The sequence below is a fragment of the Heloderma suspectum genome, chromosome 3, assembly GCF_057233095.1.
Source record: "Heloderma suspectum isolate Gila_16-S chromosome 3, 16-S_ref, whole genome shotgun sequence".
Taxonomy (NCBI): domain Eukaryota; kingdom Metazoa; phylum Chordata; class Lepidosauria; order Squamata; family Helodermatidae; genus Heloderma; species Heloderma suspectum.
The window spans coordinates 173552690-173579746 of NC_139460.1; the positions used below are offsets into that span (position 1 = coordinate 173552690).

General features: G+C 42.3%; 2 protein-coding genes across 6 annotated transcripts in view; one reads left to right on the forward strand and one right to left on the reverse strand.

Moving 5' to 3' along the window:
* Positions 1–1301, reverse strand: part of ELF1 (E74 like ETS transcription factor 1) — a 101733-nt gene extending 100432 nt beyond the window's left edge. For 2 of the 4 annotated variants that reach the window (XM_084844887.1, XM_084844892.1), the window contains exon 1: positions 1230–1301. The gene's annotated coding sequence lies outside the window, so the exon portion shown is untranslated. Of the gene's footprint in view, positions 1–1041 lie in introns of all 4 variants that reach the window. The other 2 variants (XM_084844890.1, XM_084844891.1) reach the window with 1 other exon arrangement.
* Positions 776–26902, forward strand: WBP4 (WW domain binding protein 4). 2 transcript variants are annotated; one of them, XM_084844908.1, is made up of 10 exons: positions 776–1504; positions 4359–4431; positions 8651–8713; positions 8801–8924; positions 9861–10031; positions 10334–10389; positions 12795–12861; positions 15645–15811; positions 20400–20605; positions 21485–26902. In XM_084844908.1, coding segments are annotated over exons 1-10 (1137 nt in total). In that variant the 5' UTR covers positions 776–1502; the 3' UTR covers positions 21693–26902. The 2 variants fall into 2 exon arrangements, with proteins under 2 accessions (XP_084701034.1, XP_084701035.1); XM_084844909.1 differs by having other exon boundaries at positions 1492–1635.
* The last annotated feature ends 155 nt before the right edge of the window (positions 26903–27057 follow it).

Here is a 27057-nt window from a genome sequence, read left to right on the forward strand (position 1 = left end):
AATTAAAAAACGAAGAGGAGAATGCAAAGCCGCTGCATTAGAAGTTCACTCCCAGATGTGCTAAGTTTTTTTGGGGGGGGGGCTGCAGGGAGAATTTAAATATATATAAGGAAGCAGAAAGTAGATTCTTTCCATAATAAGAGATCCATAAATGGATCTCTCATAGTACTAGAACCCACAGGCATTAAATGGAGCGGAATGGTGGGAGATTCAGGCCAAACAAAAGTACTTTGTTACACAGCACACAGTCAAACTATGGAATACATTTTCACAAAATGTTGTGATGGTCACCAACCTGAATGGCTTTAAAGGGGGATTAGCCAAATTCATGGAGGAAATGGCTACTAGTCATGATGGCTAGACAGTATGCCTCCAAACAGCAGTTACTGGGAACAGAAGTGAGAAGCTGCTGTTGCGCTCATGTCCTGTTTATGGGCTTCCCATAGGCATCTGGTTGTCCGCTAGGGGTATAGCATGCTGGACTAGGCCTTTGGTTTGATCCAGCATGGCTCTTTTTATGTTCTTATCAGAACTGAAAAGCGGCATCTCTCCCCACACCTATCACTGCAATTTGAAGGGGCTACGGTTGAATCCACTCGACCTCCTCGTTCTCCTGCATGTGTAGAAACCAGGCCAAAGACCTTGTAACTGGTGGTGGAGGAAAGGGAGAAGAGAAGCGAGCAACGCGTGTCAGGACACACCACAGAGAGGGAATTCTGAGCGGCTGCCGGCGGGCCAGGGGGAGGCTGATAGCTGTGAAGGGACCTGAGGGGGAGGCTGCAGCGAAGTTTGAGGCGGAAGCTGGAGAGCGGCGGCAATGGGTTCTACGAGGGAGAGTCTCCTGAGGCTGAAAGGGGGCGTCTTGGGAGGGGTTACGGGCTCTCTAGTTCGGAGAAGGGTGGGGCAGTCTGGAGGTGAGCGAAACTGAGGCAAGAGGAGCTCTGAAGGCTCTCCAAAAAGAGCGAAAAATCTGCGGAGCGATGAGGCAAAAGGGCGGAAAAGAAAACGAGAAATCTGGGCGCAAAAACCAAACTCACTGACCGTCCATCAGTACGTGCGTCCCGCCTCAACGTCGAACAGGGAATCCCCCAGCCCTGAGCTAGAGAAGGCTGCGGACTTCGGCGCTTCCTCAGAAACCGAAACTAACTCGCCTCTTTTTCTGAAGGGGAGCCCACCGAGGTGGGACTCGAACCCGCGGCTGATAAGAGCTCGCCCACAACTTTACTCACCGAGTTCTTCTTTCCCCTCCGAGCAGCGCTCGTACTCCCCCTCCTTCCTATTTCGCTCGAGCTGCCGTCCTCGCGGGGAGGGTGAGCGAGACCGCGAATGGTATTGGGCCACCTCGGCTCCCGTAGCCGCTCGTCGCGTCTTGAGGCGATAAAGAGGCGCTTCCTCCCCTCGCCCCCCCTCGCCTCGCCTGCTTCCTCCGGGGTGGTTCGAAAAAGGGTTCCGGCGGGCTCGGATTGGAGAGTCCGGAAAGTGGCGGCAAGAGGAGGAGAGAAATGTAAGTGCTCGTTAGAGCGGGGGAAAGGCTGAGGCGAGTGTGAGAGGGAAAGACGGGATTCGGGGCAGTTCCCACCATCTTCCTTTCCCAGCCCGGGAGTCAGTCTCTCCTGTGAGGGGTCCGCCGTCCAGGTGAGCTCGCTTCCCTCAGAACCGCTGTGCTCCGAGTCTTCTTACCCCACGGTAGTAACTCAGTATTGTTCAACGGGCTGCCTCAACACACGCGTATTCCTGTGCAGTTGCTGATTCATACAGTCTTCCCCAACCTGGAGCCATCTAGATGTCTGGGGCTTCAATTTCCATCCGCCCCGACCTGCATGGCCGATCGTCAGGAATGCTAAGAGCTATAGTTCAAAACATCTGGAGGGCACCAAGTTGCAGAAGGCGGCATTCACAACCTAAAACTTCCATGTTGCTTCGAACATGAAGTGTTTTCCAAGTGGATCTGTTTACATCCTCTGCTTGCCATCTAATGTAGGAAAATTAAGGGGTGTGTAGTATGCACAGGTGGTCCATACTATATATGCAAGGAGTTCCAGGATGACTAGGCTACATGGGTGCCTCACTGATGAGGGGTTGTACAGGTCACACTCTTTTTGCAAGCCTGTAAGTTTTGAAAGTGAAAATGGGGTCACCAGTAATGGTTATGGCAAGATCCAGCTGCTTTCAGACACAGGGACCATAGAACTAACAATCAGAAGGCACTGGAGCTATCACGTCTTTTTTTCCCTAACAGATTTTTCATGGTAAGAAAATAGACAGAAGTGGTGGGAAAAAATGGAAGGATTATGAGTGGAAGATGAAGTTGTAAAATGTGGATGAGGCAGGGCAATGGCCAATAAAGCCTCATCTGGAAGCACCCCAATAGAAAACTTCCATACAGAAATACTAAAATAATACAATTGTAATACAATTTTATAGTAATACAGATAACACAATTGCCAGCCCAGGTCACAAAGTAGTGTGCAAGCTTTTGAGCATGTAGGGTCAAAAAAAGTGTGTGTGTGGGGGGGAAGATGGGCATAACGGAAGCCCCATATGTAGTTTTCAAGGCTTAAGCAAGCTTTAAATAAATAGAATGGATGACGTGCTTTGAAAACATAATTAGATTTAATCAGGGAGATTTCAAAAGTTTTGAGGCTATTTAAGAGGAATTTGAGTGTTTGTGTTTTTACTTGATGAATCCAAGTCTGCCTGTACCTAAAATATACTCTTTGGCCTGGTTCATGCACAATGACAACCCAGAGTATGGGTTGTTGAATCGTGGGTTGTTACGTGCAAACCCTGCACTTTGGATTAACTGGGATGTTGCCTACAAACAACTTGGGAAGAGAAGCCATGGTTTCTTGTTGGTTTTGAACTGTAGGTTGTTCGTGGTTAACAACTCATAGTTAAACCATAGTGCAGTGTTCACATATAATGATAACCCACATTTCAACGACAACCCATATTCAACATATATCCTGGGTTGTTACGTGTGAACCAGGTCAAAAGCTTTGACCCTCGTATATTAGGCCTAAAATTTACTACAAAGGTTATAGAAGTACAAAATGATGTCCAATTGAAACTTAATTTGGGGCAACAACACAAACTTCATACAAAACATGTCATGAAATGAACCATGTTAGACATAGAGCATTAAATGATGAATAGTTTGGTGTATAAGCCAGGTTTCTGTAACACTTTAATCTTGAGAATATGGAAATTTTAGAATCTAAAATGGCTGCCGAAATCACTGCAGCAGTTTAAATATTTTTGCTTGAAAGCAATCTGTACATGTTTGTAGCAAGTTTTTGCATACCCACAACATACTTCCAGTTTTTCCTGTTCCTGGATCAATTATATCAAAATGTCAAGGAAATAGCTGTTTGACGTCTGTAAAATGGTATGGAATCATACCAATATATTTAACATGCCAATATAGAAGCAGATATAAAAACAACTGGAAGTTATAAAGAGTTGTTCTGGGGTACTGTCTTTATTTCTACACTGCTTATTTCTTGTTCTTATTAGGAAATAATGTATAATTTCAGTTATCACTGAAATGTAGTGATTTTAGCAGCCATACCTGGAGTGATTCTGGGACAAAGGGCTGCTTAAACCAAGGAAGAGACTTTTGACCATCCTCACATAGTTATGGATGGATAAGAGGGAAAGAGATGGTAATGTTCTCACTGGACACAATAAACAAAAATTGACTTTTATCTGTAAAAAAAGAATTATTAAATATGTGATTAGTATTAAAACTTGGAACTATTTACACAGTGTAGAAGTTTTTGACATTGCCCAATAATTATTATATCAGCTATCTGTTGTGCTTAATGAGAAACCTTCTCTGCTTATTGTAGTGCCAGTTTGTTTCAAATACATTTTAATATATCCCATTCTCTGTATGATAGTTTGAAAACATTTCAAACTTCAAGAGAAATGGTGTTGTGAATAACATTTTGGGTTTGAAAAATCATGTTCGAACCCTTGGTTTTTGGGTAGATATGGGCACATCCCTCTTTTTTTAGCCTCAGACTTAATTGTAAGGATAAATAACATGTCTATGTATGTAAATGGCCATGCACACCAAAAAGTGGTGTAAAATAATTATTAAAATGTTTAGGCTATTGTCTATTATTGTTGATTGTGCTTTATGGTATACTTCGAGATCCTCTGAATCATAGCTGTGTCACATAAAACACAGGAGTCATGTTTGTTGCTATATCTAGTTGAGGAAGAGAAATCCTTGGCATTGGAACAAATTACTCCATGAGAAGACTGGTTTTAGTGTTAAGTTGCTAGCTCTTGCAAAACTGCATTTCATTTCCAAATGTGCAGACCTGCTCTTTCCCATTTCTCTTTTGTAGGGCCGATTACTGGAAATCTCAACCCAAGAAATTCTGTGATTACTGCAAATGCTGGATAGCAGACAACAAGCCTGTATGATGGTCTACTACAGTACTTTTAAATGAACCTGAAGTACAATAATTTGACTTATATAGCTTAGATTAACTTCTGTCAGTAGGTCAATGCATCCTTAGAAATATAGAGAATAGTGGCAACCCACTCCCTACTTCAGTCTCTCTGCCTGGAGACAGGGAACACAATCAATACACACCCCTGCTGCGTTGCACTCTGTTGGCATCCCCCCTCCCTTGGCACCAGAGCAGTAGTCAAATCCTAGCAAATTCCAGGTATATCGGGGGCCCAGGTTTATTGATTTGTGACAGGATTCTTGAGAAGCAGGGTGAAAAGCAGTAGAATAAAGGGGCTTGGGGAGCAATCCTACACACCATCAAGTCCCGTTGAACTCAGTGGAACTTACTTATGTGTGGATATGCACTCTTAGTATAAAAACATTGTTGGCACTGCCATAAAACCAACTAAAATGTCTGGGTGAATAAAAGGGTATTGACCTGCAACTGAAAAGCTAAGGCACCAAGCAACTCCCCCTGAAGAGGGCATTCTATAAGCGGAGTGCCACCATGGAAAACTCCCTTTTCATAGATATTACCTGCCTCGCTTCTGAAAGCAGGAGCACATGGAGTAGGGCCTCTGATGCTAATCTCAATTCTTGGACAGGCTAGTATAGAACACAGCACACTAGCCATGTAGTGCTTTAAAGGTTAAACGTCTTGTGTTCTTATTTATTTAATAAATTTCTTAATTGCCCATCTGGTTGGTCACCTGGCCACTCTGGGCGATGTACAATAGTACAACAGTTTAAAACAATGAAATTACACATTAAAACATTGTATTTCTAAAAATACCCTAATCCACCCCAAATGCCTACCTGAACCACGTTTTTAATGCATGGCGGAAGCTCATTAAAGAGGGGGCATGGCGGAGTTCCCTAGGGAGGGAGTTCCACAGAGTGGGGGCCACCACAGAGAAGGCCCTCTCCCTCATCCTCACCAGCCTAGCTGTCTTGGCTGATGGGACAGAGAGAAGGCCATCCGAGGCTGATCTTGTTGAGCAGCCTGTCTGGTGTTGCTCGAGGTGCTCCTTGAGGTAGGCAGGGCCAGAACTGTATAGGGTTTTAGAAGTCAAAACCAACACCTTGAATTTGACCCGGAAAACAACTGGTAACCAGTGCAACTCCTTCAGCACCGGAGTGATGTGATCATGCCAGTGGCTGCCTTTAATCAGGCGAGCTGCCACATTCTGCACCAGCTGCAGCTTCTGAACTGTCTTCAAAGGTAACCCCATGTAGAGCACATTACAGTAGTCCAGACAAGAGGAGACCAAGGCATGTACTACCGATAGGAGCAGATGGTTGGAAAGGTAAGGGTGCAGCTGCCGTATCAGATGGAATTGATACAGCGCTGTCCGGTTCACAACTGACACCTGAGCCTCCATGGACAGCTGGAAGTCTAAAATGACCCCCAGGCTAAGGACCTGGTCTTTCAAGGGTAGCCGTACCCCATTCAACACCAGATCACCATCCCCCAACCTCCTCTTGTCTCCCACCAAAAGTACCTCGGTCTTGTCAGGGTTCAGCTTATTCCTCCCCATCCAGCCACTTACCATCTCTAGACATTTGGACAGGGATTCTATGGCCAACCTTGATGAAGATTTGAACGAGAGGCAGAGCTGCGTGTTATCCGCATACTGATGACACTGCACCCCAAACCTCCTGATAGCCCCCAGCAGCTTCACATAGATGTTAAATAGCATCAGGGAGAGGATGGAACCCTGTGGCACTCCACAAGTGAGCAGCCATGGGTCCAAAACCTCCTTTCCCAGTGCTACCCTCTGGTACCTGCTGGAGAGGAAGGACCGGAACCACCGTAATACAATGTCCCCAATGCCCAACCCCTCCAGGCAGTCCAGGTGGATACCGTGGTTAACGATATCAAAAGCCACTGAGAGGTCGAGGAGAACAAGGATTCACCTGTGTCCAAAGCCCTTCTTATATCATCCACCAAGGCGACCAAGGAAGGCCGTTTCTGTCCCATGCCCAGGCCTGAAGCCCTATTGAAATGAGTCTAGATAATCAGCTTCTTCCAAGTGTGCCTTCAAGTGCATCGCCAGCACGCTCTCAATCACCTTGCCCAAAAATGGCAGATTTGAAACTGGGCGAAAGTTGTTCAACTTGGGGATCCAAGGAGGGCTTCTTTAAGAGTGGTCTTATCACTGCCTCCTTGAGAGCTGATGGCATCACTCCCTCCTCAGTGGAGGCATTCACTATCATCCTGATCCCCTCACCCAGTCTCTCTGCAGCCCATAATGAGCCAAGATGGGCAAGGATCAAGTAAGCAGGTGGTCGGCCGTACAGATGAAAGCACCTTGTCCACTTCATCAGAAGGAAGAAGCTGGAACCGATCCCACAAAACTGGTTTGCCACAGGCTGCCTCTCACTTGCTGACTGTATCCACGGCACATGGAATAATATTCCTGATCCAGTCAATTTTATCCACGAAGTGCCTTGCCAAGGCCTCACAGGAGGCCTTAGAATGCTCCAGTGGTTCCGGAGCAACTGGACCGACCAGGCTCCGGACCACTTGGAACAGCCTCCTGGGACAGCACTCTGCAGACACAATAGAGGCAGCATAATATTCTTTTTTTGCTGCCTTCACTGCCACGTGATAGGCTGAAGATATAGCTCTAGCCGTCCTCAGAACGAGACTTCCGCCACCAGTGCTCTAGTCGTCTCACCTCCTGTTTTGGAGGTCGTAACCACAAATTGAACCATGGTGCAGTTCAAACCCTGTTCAGGGAGAGAGGGCGTTACAGAGCCACCTGATCTAACGCTCCAGTGATTGCAACATTCCAGCCACCCACCAGGGTCTTGACTGAGTGGCTGTTTGCATGCTTCAGAGAAGCCCCAAGCACATTCAGGAATCCATTCGGATCCATAAGATACCTCGGGCAGAGCATTTTAATGGGTCCTCCACCCCTGCGGAGGGATTATGGAACCAAGAAGTACAACACCACCAGATAGTGATCTGACCATGACAAGAGGGTGGTGGATATACCCCCGACTTCCAGATCACTCTCCGCTTCTCCAGAAACAAACACAAGGTCTAGCGCATGACCGGCTACATGGGTGGGCCCAGCTGGAATAAGGTACAACTCCCAGGAAGCCGTGGTCTCCATGAAGTCCCGAGGTGCCCCCATGAGGACGGCCTCTGAATGTACATTGAAGTCCCCCAGCACCTCGGCCAGGGAGTCAGTCATGCAGCAGGGTGGACGGTACACGAGCAGAATCCCCTTCAGGCCCAACCTCTAGTACATACACTCGGCAACCTTGATCTCCCAGAGAGGGGGTCTGGTGAAAACCAAGGACTCCTGGTAGATAACAGACACTCCCCCTCCCCAATCCCCAGCCCTCAGCTGCTGTGCGCGTACGAAAATCCAGCTGGATACATGGCTGCAAGAGTTGGAGCAACGGCCTCAGCCAGCCAGGTCTCTGTAATACATGCCAGGACTGCAGCCTCATCCCATATCATGTCATGGATGACAGATGCTTTCTGGGAAACAGACATGGCATTGCAGAACAGCAAACGAAGGCCAGAAGGTGGAGTTACACCTCCACCAGCCATCCTTTGGCTCTGGACAGGCCCAGAACAGGGGATAGATATTACACATCTATTCCTTGTTCCCCTTACCTGGCATGGCCTGCCCCTAGTGCTCTGCCGGCACCTGCTGCCCATCCTCTGTATGTTCTGGCCTCCCACTACTGCCTCCGTCAGGTGGGCACATGCCCTCTTGCTTCCACCTATCAGGTAGGCTACCCACCCCCCACCAACAGTTAAAAACAAAAATCAACAAAATACATTCCCTTTACAGATACTGGCTCTCCCAGGCCACCTCAGCCAGCCAGCTTATATAGTCCTTCCAAGGAGGGACAGGTGGAGGTAGTCAGCACAGCTGGCTCAGTACCTGTGGGCCTGGTCCTGCAGGGACTGGTGGTCTGCCAGGCAGAAGTCCACAGAGAGAGCAGTGGCGGTGGCGGCAAGCAGCAGGCACTCCCTCTTCCCTGGATGGTGGCTTCTTCTACAGATACTGGCTCTCCTGTTGAACTCTAGGTTTCTGATTGGTATACTTATCCTTAACCAAATCTTTGTTTTAATATCTCAATTGTGTTCAGTTGGAAATAATTTTCTTCCAACTCATGTTTCTATGAATTTTAATTATGCCTCTTCTTCTTTTAAAGAGCATAGACTTTCATGAAAGAGGAAAGAACCATAAGGAAAATGTGGCCAAGAAAATTAGTGAGGTAATTCAAATGTGATCTTGCTTAACCTAAATGTCTTACTTTGAATGCCAATATTATGGCATCCAATTTTTACTTTTTCAATTGCAGATTAAAAAGAAAAGTTTGGAAAAGGCAAAAGAAGAGGAAAAAATGTCAAAGGAATTTGCAGCCATGGAGGAAGCTGCAATGAAGGCTTATCAGGAAGATTTGAAAAGGCTTGGAGTTAAGGCAGGTAGGATCTAAAAGAGCCAAAGCGATGAACGATTAGGCTAAGCTCTGTTGCCTACTCTAACACAAGTTAGCCAGTATTCTGTCCTCATTCAGCAGCAACTGTCCAATGGTAGTGTGGAAATAACAATAAAGGCTGGACTACCCACAACTGCACAGCTCCACCACCAGTCGTGACATCACCCATAGTCAGCACCTTTAGCAACTACCAAGCAAAAACGCCAATCAACCTGCAGTAATGATATTTGTTTGTTTGTTTATTTCATTTCTATACTGCCCAATAGCTGAAGCTTTCTGGGTGGTTCACAAAAATTAAAACCAAAGAGCACACAATAAAACAGTACAAAATATATAAAACATTAAAACCACAGTATAATAATACAACCAGAATAAAACCTAGCAGCAATGCAGGGATTTAAAATACAGATTTAAAACAGCAAAGCTAAAAGTCTAGAAAGCTAAAATGCTAAAATGCTTGGGAAAATAAAAAGGTCTTCACCTGGCGCCGGAAAGAATACAGTGTAGGTGCCATGCAAACCTCACTAGGGAGCTCATTCCACAACCAGGGTGCCACAGCAGAAAAAGCCCTCCTAGTATCCTCCCACCTCACTTCCTTTGGCAGCATGTTTAATGGTGCTGGCAGCATTTATTCTGCTGTGCCCCTCTCTGCCATTGCCAATGAAGAATGCAAGAACAGTAGCCATTCTCTTGGGAGAGATATATTAGATATTCACCAGGTAGAGCATCCCGAAAAAGGAGGCAGCTCAGTTGCTGCTGTTTCTCCTCAAAGTTACCCAAGAATTTACAAGTAAAATAAGTCATTGATATTTTTAGTCTTCAACAGTTGCAGGATTTGTTTAGCCAAGAACCATAGCACCAACTCTGAAGGTGTGAGATTTGTGTGTTTGTTTGCTTTTAAATCTGGAACTTCATGTTTCAGAATCTGTAGGTCAGAGTTCAACACCAAAAAAGCAAGAAGAAAAGAAAGAAAAGAAGGAAAGGAGAAAAAAAGAAAGAGAGACCACAAAAACATCATCAGATAAAGCAAAGGAATGGGTGCAAGGATTTTCTCCAGAAGGCTACATGTATTATTACAACACTATATCGGGAGGTAAAGCAAAGAATGTAAATTTAAGTATTCAGGTATATGTGAACGTGGCTCCTTTCTAATCCCCTCGCTGTCCTTTCCTACCTTTTCCATCGGAATAAAATAAATGTATGCAGCCCAAAGTGAAAGTTCCCTAGATAGAGTAATATTTGGCCACAGATGTCTTTCTTTCTGATTTTTTCTCCAGTCTAATATTTATCATGGGTCACCATATACATTTACAAATGTCATTCATAATATGTCAGAATAATTTTTTCAAAGTGCAGACAGAACTGAACTCTGATTTTTATTTCTGTTTTTTTAAGAATCACAATGGGAGAAACCAGAAGGATTTCAGGACAACTCTCAAGAATCCCAAATGGTAACTGAATGTATAAAAACAAGTCCTATTTCTCTGTTACTGTTATACTGGGTTTCCAGTGTAATTTATCCTCCCCTCCTGTATGGAGTATGCACACACTGGATGCCCTTCAGATCCTTAGTTTCTTCCCTTACCATTGTAGGGGTTATTGCATTCCCCATCTGTCCTTGTTCCCTGAACTGACCCAATGCTACTGGTCACCCCTGCAGCCTCAACTTTCAGGATGATGAGATTGGAGGAGGAGCTGCTGTGATATCAGAAGAGCATGCTGGATGGCCATCCAGCACTGACTCCCATTGAATTCCATGGAAGAAGTTTGCAGCCTGCAATAGGAACATTCTGGAGCTCAACCTAGTTTTATTTCCCTGTCAGCTGTGTTTCTGGTTACAGCTCTTTTATGTTTGCTTGCGGAAATGAATGGCTCCCTTTTACAACTTAATCTTATTCTGATGTGCAGTTCACTAGTTAACTTGTACTAGTAACATTTTTATTTGTATTAATTTATTGAGCACCTTACAGTGCAATGGTGTTATTTCACATGATGATAGTATCCCTATTCAAATGTTGCTCACATGAATAGGGTAAGTGTTGCAGGAAGGGGAGCCGGACTGTCTGTTTAGCCTCACCTGCAGAGTCGCACTGCTCCTGCCCCTGTCGTCATGTTTGGCATGATTTTTTAAGTGGAGTGCTCCTCATGCAATGTGGAACCCTGCATAATCAGGAGGCTCCCTGTTTCAGAAGTTATGCTAAACATGGTGGGAGGAGTGCCACAACTTTGGGGGCAGCGCTGAAAGCACGGCCCTGATCCCCTTTTCACCACACTTACCCAATTCATGTGACTTCAGTGCATGAATAGGGATCAAATCTCAAGCATATGGAAAAATTTATTTCATATTTAGGCTGCAATCCTATGCACACTTACCTTAGCCTGCAGTCCTATACATGCTACTTACTTCTAAGCGGACATATATAGGATTGTGCTGTTAATATTGAAACCTAGATTTTATTCTTAACTTTTCCAGAAACCCTTTAAAGTGAATGCTGTATTTTCTCTCTACTGCTGAAAGGAACTTTTGCTTTTACAGGGGAGGAATTGCTTGTATTTTATATTACCCCAACGTAATGAAAAATGTGGCATACCTGAAGATTCCAAATGCGAAATATAGTAGAGGGAGGTCAATACATTGCCAGGTGTTAAAAGCCACGGGGTATGCTTTTGTTTGTTTTACAGTGATTAGGAGGCAGAGCGGAGAAAAGAAGATATCTAGTAATGTTAACAAAATTTGGGTAAACCTCAATTTTTGCAGTGGATTTCAGATTCTGGGAAAAATCACCTTTATCTGAATACCTGCCATTGTTAGATTACAATTTGTTTAAAATTTCCAAGCTGTTACATAACATTTTACCATGTTGCCTACTGTTCAGATGGCCAATATTATGCATTATATATACTAGGCCTTCAGTAATATAAGCCTTCAGGTAATATAAACAAAAGAGGATAAATCTCTGCCTGAAGGAGATTACACTCTAAATGTAGACAGTGTTGGAAAACAAGGGAGTGGAGAGATGGGATTGGCAAGGGTACCAAGGGATAAATGCCAGTAAATGAAGTTCCACATGTTTAGACTTCATTTCAGTGGGTTAATCCAGCCTTCCCCAGCCTAGTGCCCTCCACATGTGTTGGACTGTAACTCCCATAATTCCCAGACTTGGAATTACAGGAGTTGCAGTCTAACACATGTGGAGGGGGGCACCAGGTTGGAGAAAGCTGGATTAAGTCGAAGGCTTCATAGAAAAGATAAAAATATGACTTGGTTATCTAGGGCAGTGTTCTCCAACACTGTGTTCTCCAAATGTTTTAGACTACAACTCCCATCCCTGACTGTTAGCCATGGTGGATTGGCTGATGGGAATTGTAGTCCAAAACATCAGGAGGGCGCCATGTTGGGGAAGCCTGATCTAGGATTTATTGTTGAGCAATCTGCGCTGAATAATACATAATAAAGTTTAAAAAAATACCCTTCTGGGTTTATTTTCTCAAATTTAAATGGGTAGGATCAAAAGCAGGATTATCTAACAACACATTCATGTGCCAGAAGTCTGTGGCTCAGGTATGTTCACTCACAAGAGTAATTTCCAAGTCTACATACTGTGAACTTCATTTTGGACTTCACAACAGTTGTATTTTTACCAGGGAAAGTATAAATGTAAAGAATTCTAAGGAGAGGATTGGAGATAATTTTCTGTTTTAAAAAATCAGATAAATTTATCCATATTCCATTTCTGATTATTTAGGTAAAATCACAATGTTTTCATTAGCAGTGAAAGCCTAGACTTGTTTGGTTGCATTCAAGTGAGTTTTTGGTTAGTTTTTGATTGATTTGGCTTTCCTGTGTATTTGTCAGACAGCACAATGGATAGAAGGAGAAAGTGAAGATGGTCGCACCTATTACTACAATACAGAAACTGGGGGTAAGTAACAAAGGTTTCTTCTGACTGCTTCCAATGTGACAAAATTTCCTACACAGAAAGCATTCCTCTGTAGGCAATGGCACACGACCATGATGGGTAATTTCCTGTATATGCACAATGGTGAGGCATGATTGGCTGCAGCTTTTAGTGTTTATACATACAGCAAGATGCAAAGCTGCCCAGGCTTCATGACTTGCCCATGGATTGCATGCTATTTCCTACAGAGGAATGCTTTTCATGTAGAAATGTTGTTATGTTTGAAACAACCCTTGGTTCATTATACCTTGTCTACAGAAGTGTCACTTCTGTTCTCAATATTCACAGTTGGAACACTTCTAGTACCAAGCACAGGAGCAAGTTATTCTTGTTAGGGCTGACTTAGACATGAGGGCTCCCATGTGGAGGTCAACAAAAATATTTTCAAGGGGAATAATATTTAAAAATGCCTTACCCTCTGTCTACTTGGTCCTGACTTCTGGCTTTGTTCTTTGACTGTGATTCCCTGGCGCAATTCCTGGCTTTTGGTTTGTAACTCATTCAGACCACTGCCTGTGACTCAATCCTGAAACAGGCGAATACCTTTTTATTTCCCCAGGCCTTTTGAATGTTGAATTTTAATCCCTGATATTTAACTTTTTGCTGTTACTTCTTATCCACTACTTTTAGATTTTATTGTTGTGAGTAGTCAGTCAATTTTATTGCATATAATCGTAGGTTCTTACAATTTCACCAAAAAAGAGTCACAAAAAGGAAAAAAAAAATACGTTGAACAAGCCAATCAAATCAGTTCTTGTGCACAATCTTCAGTAACAGTTTTAGGACATTTGCTCTAATCTTTTTAGCAGCCACAGTGAATCTACTTGATGAGTTACATAAGTATCCATATCTACAAATACTTTACATATTTACCCAGCTAAAGTTCTATCAGACATTTCTTCCAGCAAAGGTATAAGAAATTGTTTCCCGGGACTGGCTTAAAAGTTCACAGAACAATATATAATGAACAGTATCCTCTATTTGTGGAGCCCAACATATATAAAGACGTTAAAATATGGGAATATTTGCATACCTCCATCCAAATATGCAGAGGACATAGTCTGGAAGTGTAATTCTGTATAATGCCTTCTTTAGCTCCTAGCAAGTCAAGGAATTAAAAAAATTAGAGAAAAATTGCTCACCTTTATAAATATGGTACCACCTTCTCAATCCTATTTGTTGAATGGTTTCCACATCTTTACTAGCAACCTGTGAGTATAACTCATCTCTAATTTTAACCTTAGATTCACTTCATTGAAAGGAAGCCAATGAGAGAGAGAAATGGGCCAGTCTTTCAAGACAGGAGAAAGTCCAACCACCCCTGTTCTTCTGTTCTAAAGCAAAGTTTAGCCAAATGGTGGTCAGGCATGTTGATCGGTCTTTTCAAATAAAAGAGAATTGCCCTGTTCGCTCTGACAGACATTGATGTAGCCCCACTTCAGCATAAAGAAGAGCAGCTGGAGTACTAGGAGGAAGGATGAGAATGCCTCTTCGAAATTTATTCTGTATAACCACCAAACAGAATTTGTGCCAAGATCCCCTGCTCAAATATTTTCTATGCTGGCTGCACCAGCCGGCCTCCCATAGTTTTAAAGAAGGTATAACAAACTTTCACCAGTTTAGAAGCAGCCAAGACAATAGCGTACTTATGTGCTTTGCAGGACAGATCCTCTGAAAAATGTATGCCCAAATACTTGTAAATGAGCGTTGTTCAAAGCAGTGATTATCCAGGAACCATTTATGTCTTCACAGTCTTTTGGCAAACACCATAATTTTAATTTTATCATAATTGATTTTGCGACACTCATTTCTACAATAAGTTCCCAGCTTTTTCAATAATCTACTCCTCAAGTGTATTGGGGGGTAGGGAAGCAACATAGTTCCTGTGGGCCTCAGCACACCTCTGGGCATGTTTTTGGCATCCATCAAGGTGCCCTATCCTTACTACATTTTTTAATTAACTTTCTTACTAGCAGCTGGGATTGCTGTGAACTAGGGTTATTTTGGTGCTGAAAACTGTACGTTCAGTGGAGTTGTTTAGTGTGTCAAGTTACTTGTCCTTTGCCACACCTCCCATGGCCATTTTGTGGTGGTACCCAGGCCAGTTTCTCAAATTGCCAAATGTGTTCACAGCACCAAAATGGTTGCCTATCCCTGCTGTAATGGGTAACAAGACCTTATTGTCTGCACAGAAGAGGATACAGTTCTTATGTTGTTGTATGGATGGGGGTGGGCAGGGGGAGAGAAGATAGTTCATCCACTATATTATTAATGTAAAAACTGAATAAGAAAGGTGCTAACAAACACCCCAGCCTTATCTCTCTGAGAGTTGTAATGTTTTCTGTCAAAGTCCCTAGATGGTCAGCGCATACCTGCATGCTTGTATGGGTAGAAAGCTCCTGGATTAGAATAAGAAGACTCCTATCAATATTTCTGACCTGCAGTTTATTCCATAGTCTGGTCCTGTTTACCAGATCGAATGGTGATGAAAGATCAAAAGCAGCAAATGTGGATTTTGAAGATCCATAAACTGACTTCTGAATTAGATGCTGCAAAATAAAATACTGGTCTTGTGCTGAATCTCTTCCAAAAGCAAGCCTGTTTAATATATTTGTTTAATCTTGCTGGCTTAATATAATACTGTTTACCACATTTGTATATGTTGACTGTACTGCTGATGCTTCATATTCACATAGCACTAATTTACAGGTGATACTCAAACAATGGTTCTTGTCTGTGTTGTTCAGTATCAACCTGGGAGAAGCCAGATGATTTTACTTCTCCTTCAAATGAGAATAATCAAAATGAAAACTTTTCCGAAGAGAACTCAGAAATGGATTCAAAAGGAGAGGAATCAGATGCTGGAAAGGTGGGCAGCAAAAGTGAACTACGAAAGCCAAAACGAAATTTCCGGGTAAGTCATCCCTTCCCCCATCTGCATTTGTTAAGATAGTCCAGTATAAAGCCAAATCTTTTATCAAACCATATTGATTATTTAAGTTAGAGAGAAAGTTGGATTTTGTGGGAGGCGGGGGGAATCAGCAATTCACTCTGACTTGAAAAGGTCAAATAATTGTTGTCAGAACAAGTGGGGAATTTTACTAATACATTTACAGACCATGCTCTGGGTTATTTAGATTGGCCATATATGATCATGACTAAGGGCGCAGACCTATCAGGATAGGCAGCCACCTCCGAACTCAGAGGCGACCGCCTATCCAATGCAGGGCAGGAGCAGCGTGGAGGGGATCTTCCCCTCCGTGTTTCAGCCACCCTGCATTCATGGCTGGACAGCCGAAATTGGCTGTCTAGCTATGGGAAGTTGGAGCAGTGGGGCGGGAGTGGACGCCAGACAATCTATAGGAAGCGTCGGAAAGGCACGTCCGCCTGCCCCGAAGAACACCCCGTTTTCGCTGCTCCACGCTCCTCTTACGATTGTGGAGCATGGAGCCAATCCGCGCTACCTGTGAGGCACCGCAGGGGGGGGTGGAGATCAGTTCTCAGGGAACCAACCTCAGAGCATGGGCTCCAAGGTCGGTTCCCAGGAACTAACCTATCCAGTGGCCATCTAGCCGCTGACTAGCGGCCATAGGATTGCACCGTAAACTGCTTAGAGATATTTTTAATTATGGACAGCAGTATATAAATCTATTAAATTAAAACAAAATGTTTTAGAGTAACTTTGCAGGTATCCCTTATCAGATTAACTTAGCTGAGGTAAATTTCAGTTCTTGTATGGAGATTTTGCATTGGCTTTAAAAATGTCTCTGCTTGCTCTAGAATTCCGAGGTAATGGATGTGTTTTCAGGAATCGCCTTCTGCACTTAATCATAGAAAGTAATTCAACACAATGGCTTGTTTCAGACAACACAATAACCAACGCTTAGGGGTTGAGAATGAGTTAAATGTTGGTTGTTGCTGAAACATGGGTTGTTGTGTTGTCTGAACCCAGTGGCAATAACAAAAACTGTGGTTTGTTAACCATTAACAACCCACAGCTCACAACCCAACAGCATGGGTTCACTTCATGGTTTGTTTGTGGTTAACAAACCATGGTTTCTTCGAGCAGCTGGGTTCATACAACAGAACAACTCACAGTTCACCAACAACCCACGGTTCAAAGACAGCCCACACTCAACCTATACTCAAACCTTGAGTGTGGGTTATCGTGTTGTCTGAACTCAGTAAGTGACTGGATTTGCACGACATGATATGCCACAGTGAGTTGTGAGCCTTGTTAGTGTCAGTGTGGCTTATTGTGATGTCCGAACCTGACACGGACATTTCAGTAGGGATGTACGAAAGTTCCGCCACGGATCTCGGGGAGGCCGAATGCCAAAGGGGTGGGAGCAAATAACTCCATTTGCTGACTTCCTTGGGACTCGAAGAAGTGTTGAAAGAGGGGAGGACACTGACATGTGTCAGTTCAAGACCTAATAGTGAGTGGATGACATTGCCAGGTGGGACTTATTGCTCCTCCCCCCTTTTGGTGCTCCTTTTGAGAGCACTTAGTTCACCCACATTTTCCCCCTTTTATGGTGCTTCCAAACTGTGCAAATGGGTTCATACTTCCTCATAGTATTATTTTTCCCTGGTCCTTTGCAAGTGTGCACAGATTAACCTCTGTGCAGTCTTGCCTAGTCAGTTTCTTTGTATATTACCTATTCCACTTAGGTGCTTCCTTTGATAGCTGTAACATACAAGGAAATTGACAAGGTGAGACTACACATAGTGGACAGCTGGTTCTCGGCACTTGCGAAAGACCAGGGGGGAAAAAACACCCATTTGCACACTTCTGAGGCATCCAATTTTTTATTTTTTTTTTAAGGTAGGAAATGAAGTAAGTGCTCAAAAAAGGGGTAGCGATCAGAGTGGGGAGGGGGCCAGGAAAGTTTCCTGCCATAGGGATGAGGAGACAAGATGGGTTGCCATACAAAAGACACTGGGATACGTGCAGGGAGTGGACTGGACGACTGAGGGGGAAATAAGCCATGCCAAGCCACCACATGTCCAATCATCTGTTGGGAGTAACGTGGGTTGGCAAGCAAACAATCAACCCTCAGTGGTTTATTCTCTAAGGTAGCTTAGCATGATGTAACCAGCCCATAATCTACTTAAACACAAATTCTGCATTCAGTTACACTGTTAGTCTTCCAATAGATGTTTATTACAACAGACCATTTTAAATGCAAACTGGGCATTTCTACACTTGGGCCACCTTTGAGGAAGTTGTACATGCCTAAATTCCATTTAAATCAGAGGCATGAAGGCACAAAATGGAATGCAGTTAACTTTTTACGGCTTGCAGCTGCTGTGTACAAAATTTGTCAAAGTTATGCCAATAAGAGTAAAAAGAAAAGTTGAATATTTTAAAGTTGATTAGCGTTAAACTGAAGGCAATGATTCAGAACTATTTGTTTTCTTATTTACATTTTCTAATCATGTATTAAGTACAGTTGTTTTTAAACATTTTATTTTATTTTTTTAGAACAAAAAAGATACCCAGTATCTTAAACGTTTGGCTCTCTTTTGTTTGAAGAAAGCAGTGTTGTTATAGCATGTGAAGAAATTGATTTGTGTGGGAAAGCTTTAGTGTTTATATATACGTTGTGTGTAAAATAAGGTCTGAAGATGAAGGTGTTAACTATACGAGGAAAAAATGTGTGTCTTTTACATGAAGCTTGAGCCAAAGGAGAGATACAATGACCTCGTTCACACAACACAATAAGCCACAGTGGTTTATGAGCCTTGTTTGTGTCAGCATAGCTTATTGTGATGTCTGACCCTGGCATGGACTGTTCCGGTTTTTTAACCGCACATAAGCCACCCGGAGAGCCCATGGCTTGTTGTTGAGGGCGGCTTGTTCTTAGGGTGACATGCAAACCCGGCAGCATGGCTTGTCCACAGCTTCTCACCACGGGCTGTAGAGCCACCTTGCAAAAAGCCTGGTTGCTCCTTGCGATCTCACTAGTGCCGCCTTCAGCCTCCCTCCTGCCTCGTCAGTCATGTCCATTCCTCCACTGATACCGAAATGGCACTTGGGAATGTCCGTAACTTCTTCACAGTCTTTTTCTTTCGGTGCTTCAGAAGTATGCAAATGTGTTCATTTTTTATTTATTTATTTTTCTGTTGTTCACAAGTGCGCACATTCATCTTTCCACTATTTACTTTTGTCTTCTCAGCAGTACAGATCAATATCCCCTCTGTATGTGTTGAAATCCCACTTATCAATTTTATCCTTTCACTACATTATATCTTGAACTGACATTTGTCAGTTTCCTCCCCCATTTCAGTGCTTGCCTCAATTGAGACAGAAAAATGAAATGCAATAGAGGTTGTGAACAGAAAAATTGTGCGGAAAAGGGGTAGCAATCAGAGTGGAGTGGGAAGATGGAAAAGTTTCCCTCCATAGGAACGAGGATACGAGAGGGATTGTGCCACAAAGACTCATGGGATATATGCCAGGAACAGGCAGGAGGACTAAGGGGAAGATCTTCAGATTGTGTGTGGACAGCTTGATAAAAATATCAACTTGGTGTGCAGCTGCCGTGAAAAAGGCAAACTCAATGTTAGACATAATTAGGAAAGGAATCGAAAAGAAATCTGCCATTATCCTGCTGCCCTTATATGACCCTATTATGCGACCAGACTTGTAGTACTGTGTACAATTCTGGTCACTGCACCTAAAAAAGGATATTGTATAATTGGAAAAGGTGCAGAAAAGGGCAACTAAAATGATCATGGGGCTGGAGCACTGTAAGCGCTTTCCTATGAGGAAAGATTACAGTGTCTGGGACTGTTTAACTTAGAAAAAAGGCAAATACATGGAGACATGATAGAGGTTTACAAGGTTATGCATGGTATGGAAAAAGTGGATAGGGAGACATTTTTCTCCCTCTCTCATAACACTAGTACCCAAGGTCATCCCATGAAGCCGATTGACAGGAGATGCAAGACAGATAAAAGGAAGGACTTCTTCACACAGTGCATAGGTAAATTCTGTAATTCACTTCCACAAGATGTAGTAATGACTAGCAATGTGGATGTCTTATAAAAGGGGATTAGACAAATTCATGGAGGATAAGGCTATCAATGGCTACTAGTCATCATGGCAATATGCTACCTCTAGTATCAGAAGCAGTATGCCTTTGTGCACCAGTTGCTGGGGAACATAAGCGGGAGAGTGCTATTGCACTTGTGGTTTTCCCACAGGCAGCTGGTTGGCCAGTGTGAACACAGTGTTGGACTAGATGGGCCCTTGCTCTGATCCAGCATGACTCTTCTTATGTTTGTCTCATGTCTACTGACCAACTTTTTACCTTAAGTAGGGGTGTGTTAAATAAAGAGTGTAGATTTTTGGTGACTGTGGAAGTGAATGGTGGGATAACCTACATGGGCTGTCTTCCACATTTTGGTGTTATTAGCAGTGGGATGCCCTAGTGAAGGTTGGTACTCCACATTGCATTATCGAGTAAAGTGTTGTTGTGTTTCTTCTCATTTAGAGGAAAACAGAAAGTGATGAAGAAGTAGAGGAAAAGCCTCGAAGACCGAAAAAGATCAGTCCTTATGGAGAATGGCAGGAAGTGAAACGGGACAGCATCGATCAAAAGGAAGCAGCACCTGTTCCTCAAGAAACATCCCAGGCAGCATCTCAAACAGCCAAGCCTTATGGTGAATGGGAGGAAATCACAGAAGAGGAAGATCCATAGTAAGTTCTACTAATAGCTGTAACCGCTTGGACCATGAAGGCTATATTTGGTCAGAATAACCCAGAATTTGTAAAGCAGGAATAAGCAACTTGGTGCCCTCCAGATGCATTGGAAGACAACTCCCATAAGTCCCTGCCATCATGGAGTTGTAGTACAAAATATCTGGAGGGCACCAGATTGCCTACCCCTAGTCTATTCTCTTCATAATGTTTAGAGCAGGTTCTGGCCTCTTCTTGTTAGGAACTAAACTTCTTTCTCCTGAAGTAGATTTTATGAAAATATAATAGTTATGGGATACCTTTAGTTTCTTTTTGATAGGAGGAGGAAGCAGCAGAATTAAGGAAAAGAGGTCAGGGCTGCAGTTGTATACACCTAACTGAGCGCAAGTCCTGTTGAACTCAATAGGACTTACATTTGAATAGACATGAATACGTTTGGGCTGTAGGAGTTGTAGCGAAGGCTGGCAATCTCAGTGGGGCATTTTTTTAAGAGAACAAAAAATTTCTCTTACAGCGTTATGCAGATGCAGCATGATGATCGTTATGAAAATACCATTTTTTTCTTGGTCAGTATATTATCGTTAGGGAAGGGTTAGGGAGTAGTTGGATCTATAGCACCTTTTCGAAATGTCTTATCTCCTGCTTCTGTATCTATAGGTTGCCCATTTTATGTAATTAACTTCTGCTGGTCACAAAATTTTGTCCTTTGAGATTGCTGTTTGAGTAAAAAGCTGAGCAGCATTTCTGCAGGACTGCGGCTCTGGTTGGTGACTTTGGATCTGAAGTGCCTTATTGGCTCCTAGTTTATCAAGCAATTTTAGTATTTTATAATAATAGAACTTGCTCTTGTTAATCCTTTTTTTCTTTTTTTCCACTCAGTGAAAAAGTAGACTTGGAGCTTCCCAACATGGAGGGTGACTCTCTGCCAGCCCCAGGTCTGGAAGTGCCAGAGGATGCCAAAGTGGTATTTAAAGAAAAAACTGTCACTTCTCTTGGTGACACAACCGACGGGATACCAGTTTTCAAAAAGCGAAAATTTGAAAATGGAAAATCTAGAAACATACGACAGAGACTAAATGATCACTAATATTTTAACTACACAGTCTAGATGGTCCTTTGGTGGAAGACAAGAAAGGGCGAAGAAGAAATATTTTAAACAATTTCTTTAGAAGAAATTGTTAGAAACCAAGCTTCTAGTTCTTCAAAAGTGTCTTGGGTATTAATTGTATCAAATATCTTATTCTTGAAGTGATGTTATTTTTGTTTGCTAGAATTTATTTCATTTATGCAGTCATGTAAATATATTATTTTTACATACCATGCCATCTGAATTTGTGTTTCTTGTGTCTTACAATCAGTATGTTGTCGTATTGAATAATATTCTAAGAGAAGTAGGAATACAGCAGCTTCACTGCTTACGTTGTACCCATTCAGTGGGTAAGCATCGGTGAAGGTTAGGGGTAGAAAAAACAAATCTCAAGGCAGCTGCTTTACAAAATAGTAGCGTAATATGTATGGTACTGTTTCTCTAGGATTATTGATTAACAGAAAGTGATAAAGGGTCACCCCTCCTGGTTTTTTAAGGCAATCAGTAAATGTGTAACTATACAGCTCTTAATTCATTTTAGAGAGTCGTGAAATTTGATCCAGCAATTCGCATCAAACCTTTTTCTAATTTGCCTTGACAGAAAGTAGTAGTATACATACAGACCACAATATTTTACTGTTCAAAGCCCCATGTTTTATTAGATTTTCTGTCACAAATCTTTATGATATCCTTCTTGCTGAATTTTTATGGTGTACTTTGACAGTTACCGGTATGTTCCTTTGATTTTTTTTTTCCCCTGGCAAACTTTGGATGAGGAAAAAGGATGGGTTGGTGTTGGTGAATGTAGATTTAGGCTGATCTCTTGCTTTGCTAAGGTATTCTATGTGGGCCTTGGGCAAAGTATTTGCTGTATCACACTCATACTTTCTCATCTGTGCAGTGGAATAATAGACAACTGGGCTGTGTGTACTCTTTGCTTAAAACCCGAACGTTGGGTACCGCCGACCTGTATAATCTTGCACATTAAGCTTGCATGTGTATTTTATATATGTAATAGTTTTGCATCATTTATTATTCTGCTGTTAGTCATGAAAGGAGGCAAAGAGCTCTGCAGAACCTCCTTGTGAGACTTCCCTAGCCATTTTCTACTCGCAGTACTACTTTCACTGCCTAGAAACTAGTTGTTTTTTCTTCACTATTCATACAACAAGTAGTGAAAGCTGAAGGGGATCAACTCTTGCAAAACTCAAAAAGAGGGAATAGAAAAGTGTTAGGTGTCATCTGTATCGAGGGTGATCACACCAACAAACAAGTGCCAAATTAAGAACCACCTTTTCTTTCTTGCTGGGCTACATAGAGAAAAACAGGTTTTCACCGTATGTGCTTCTTTAAGCTTCCTTTTTCTTCCATGCCCCAAATAATGTTTTATAGCATTATCCTGTGCATGTTTAGTCAGGAGTCCCTTTCATTTCAATGAGGTTTACTCCCAAGTAGAGAAAATAGAATTGTGGAATTAGGCTGCAATTCTACGCACCCTTAACTGAGATTAAATCACACTGAACTCAATGGGACTTCTCAGGAGACACGCATAATAGGATTGCACTGTTTTTCAGGTATGAAAAGCTTTATTGTAGACAGGTTTTAAAGTGGCACATTTGAGACCAAGTCCCATCTTTGCTTTAGATAACATTTATTCCTTCTTTAAGTGGGAAAAGGGTAACTAAATTTAATATATCTTGAGGAGACTTAGTAATAGTGTTTATACGTTTCAACTTGCTAATTCTACTTAAGTTCTGTATATGGTAATCTATTTTATCTAATGTTTGTATTAATTACATTTTTCTATTAAGCCCATATAATCTTCATGTCTTAAATTAAGAAGTGCTGCTTTGGCAGAAAAAAACCCTATTTTTTATTTGCTTTGTAATTAATTTTATATGTGCAATGTTTTGAACTACCCTGCTTTGATTAGAGGCTCAGTTCAGATGATCCTCCAGAGCATGGTGAGCTTGGGCTTGTGTGCTCCTCCTTCCCTCTGTTTCCTGTTTAGCGCTCACCATAATTTGCCGTGATATCCAAATGAGCAAACCATAGTTGAAATTGGAAGCTATGGTTTTAAGTGTGTTTCTGATTCTGGTTTGGAGGACAACTATTAACCATAGTTTACCAGTTCAGATGTCATAGCAAACCATTGCTGGCATAAAATAATAAACTGGAATGGAGGCCATGTGGGATTTAGAGGGTTGTATTACTTGACTCTGTCTCTTATTTTGACCATGCAACTTTTTATCCTTAATTTAGTACAGAAAGAGGCAGCATGGTGAAGTTGCTAGGGCAGAAGGGAGTTGTGTTCCATGTTCTTGGTACTTACCTTGTCAATGGTCACTATGCAAGTAATTGCACTCTTCTGGCTGTTTCTTCTACCACTTATCTGCCTTTTCTATTTACATGTTTTTCTTCTCAGAGCTTGCTTATAGGATCAACAATCTGTCTTCTGCATTTTTTTTTTTACAATTAATCCAAAGCTTTGAAAGTCAGAAACAAAGGAAAGAGCCCCTGGATTATTGGGGACTGTTTAACTGACCTTTGTTATGAGGAATCAGTGCTCAGTAAAATCAGTAAAACTAAAGCATGGTTAATATTGCTGTGGGGTGAAAGATCAGTGTTGTCTGCACATGTAAACTTGAGCTATTGCAACACTTTGTTATCCACTGTTATGTAATTTTTTTGTGTGAATTTCTCTTTCAATAATGGCATTATGTTGCTGGTGCCTTCACAAGCTGTGTATAGTACCAAAAAAAATAGAAGCATAGAAACTTCTAGAAATACTATTGAAGTCAGGGGTCAGGAACCTTTGGCTAACATAATTTCGTTGGTTTACAACTACCATCATCCCTGACCATTGGCCATGCTGGCTGGGGCTTCTGGAGTTGGAGTCTAATAGCACCCAGAGTGCCATAGTTCCCCACTCTTGACTTAAATTATAAGTTTTCATATTGGTGCTAAAGCTGAGCCACAAAGCAATTCCTTTTGTGCTTATGTTTCAAAATCTTAACTTTCCAGACCTTGGGAGAGAGAGAGATGTTCTATTATTTCTCTGATTCCAAAGATAACTTTAAGCCATTAACTTTGCTTCACTAATTCGACATTGTTTGCAACTAACCTGGCCCTAATGCCTATGCTAATCTAAACTGAAAGCTAGTTGAAGTCTTTCTAGCAAAGTCTCACCTTCACAAGTGCTCAGATAGTTTAGCTGTATTATGATTCGCAAGGTGGGAAGTACTTCTAAGGTGTAAGCAGCTTTTAGGATGAGTTCGTGCCATTCCTTGACTTTCTTCTCTTCTCCTCCTCCCCCCAAGAAAGCTTTAGGGTGCAATCCTATGGATTACACCCCTGCTAGATGGAAGCCTCCAATCTCAGGGGCTTCTAAAAACCCTGTGCCCTGCCAGGCTGCTGCTGCCAGGGCAGGTGGAGCAACTGAGACTATTTTGCCTCCCATTCTTCCTCTCCCCTAAAAAAATAAAAATAAACCCAGCTAAATGAACCTCTGAGCCTGTCTAGCTCACTTACAGGGTGGGAACCGGTGACTGAGAGGCCAAAGGATTCTGCAGATCCTGGCCTCTTCCCTTCCCTGCCCCACCCACTAGAATGTCCCCTTTTCAACCTCTATGAGGTCATCCAAGGTCACTGTTGCAACCTCGGAAAGTAGCGTGGCAGCTGCAAGGGGGAGGGATCTAACGTCTTATTCCCCCTCTCAAGGCCATAGCAGTGTCTATGGCCTTGGGAGGGGGAATCCAAAATATCCTATGGTCCTTGGGATGCTCTCCAGGGACCATAGGATTGCACCCTTAATAACTTCCTTTATTCCTTCACTTACCTCCACCATATTCCTTCACCACCTACTCCAAAGAAGTAGGGCCAAAGAGTTTCCTCTAAATAGAAAAGAAACTCCTTCTGTACCCACTGTGTGGCTTGAGCAAAGTTTTATTACAGAGAACTAGGAAAAAGTTTTAAACTGTCTTGTGTTACATTTTCCTGGATTCTAACTTTCCTGGATGGGTGCTTCCTACTGTTGCTTTCTTGCTGCAGTACTATGCTCAGAAAATATTTTCTGTCCAGCTTATTCTCTGCCTGCAATTTCTGCATATTGCCAGCCCTAACACATTGTCTGTCTCATTGTCTTAATTACATTCCTGCTGCAAGACTCAGAGCCAAGAATATACTTTGCTTCTTGACTGTTATTAATATTTTAAATAGTACTTCCTAATGACTGTAGTGCCCTTTAATCCTCATTGATTCCTACATTAGCATCACTGTCTTAAAGAGAAAATTGAGTTGAGAGAGAGTGACTTACCCAGGCCCATCTAAGAACATTTATGGTTGATTGGCCTGGCATTTGAACCTAGCTTCAGCCTATCTTCCAGGGTGGACAGATAGTACAGCAGGATCTACTGGTAGATCGCTGGATGATTCACAGAAGGTCAGCATAGTTTTCTGACTCAGTGGTTAGCAACAGCAACTACAAAAAGGCTTTACTTTTTCCAAATTAGGCTGTTATAATTCCTGATATGTAGTAAGTAGGATGTAGACTTGTACTTGAATATGGAGGATGTGTCAGTGAATGGGTTCATGAGGTGCAGTAGGCAATTGGCTCTACCCCCTGAACCATCCTTTTATGTCATTACTTGATCCTGGTTGCTGGACCTCCACAGATCTAGTAAAAAACTAGACCCTACCAGCCTGAAGTCTGCCTACACTTGCTGCCCTCTTTTTTATGGCAAACTGTTTTCATTTCTTAATTGTCCTCATCAGTTTCAAATGTACGTAAAAGAAAAAGTATAACTGTATAACGATGGATGTGTTAACATAGATATGTTTCAGAAATTGGCTTTTTTTAAAAGCCATGTCATGGACCTGTTAACTAACACGTTTTCTTTTTCACTCATTCTTCTTCCTGCCCTGTTTCTTCCAGTGACAGCACCCTGAATATTAAAGCGTTACCATATTGCAATCAAGCTATATAAAACTGCTTTGCTGTACTTGCTTAGTGTTGCTGCTTTCATCTTTTCGAATCTTAACTGTAAATATTTTTTGTTTAGTATTTATCTCGAACTTTAATTTAGTTCTGACTACCAGTCATTGTACAATACTCTAAAACTGTGTTTATCTTAATTTTCTTTCCAAACTCTGTAAAATATTTTTGAATTCGTTCATGATTATTGTATTGTAAATAAAGATGTCAAAGATGTCGTTTCAAACACAGTCTACCAGCTGTAATTGCTGCATAAAGATTTCCACAACATGGCAACTACCATAGGCATGATACTTTGAAATACCTATTCCATAAAAATGACACATGCCACCATAGTGTAAAAATATTTATCATTATTGGCTTTGGAGATAT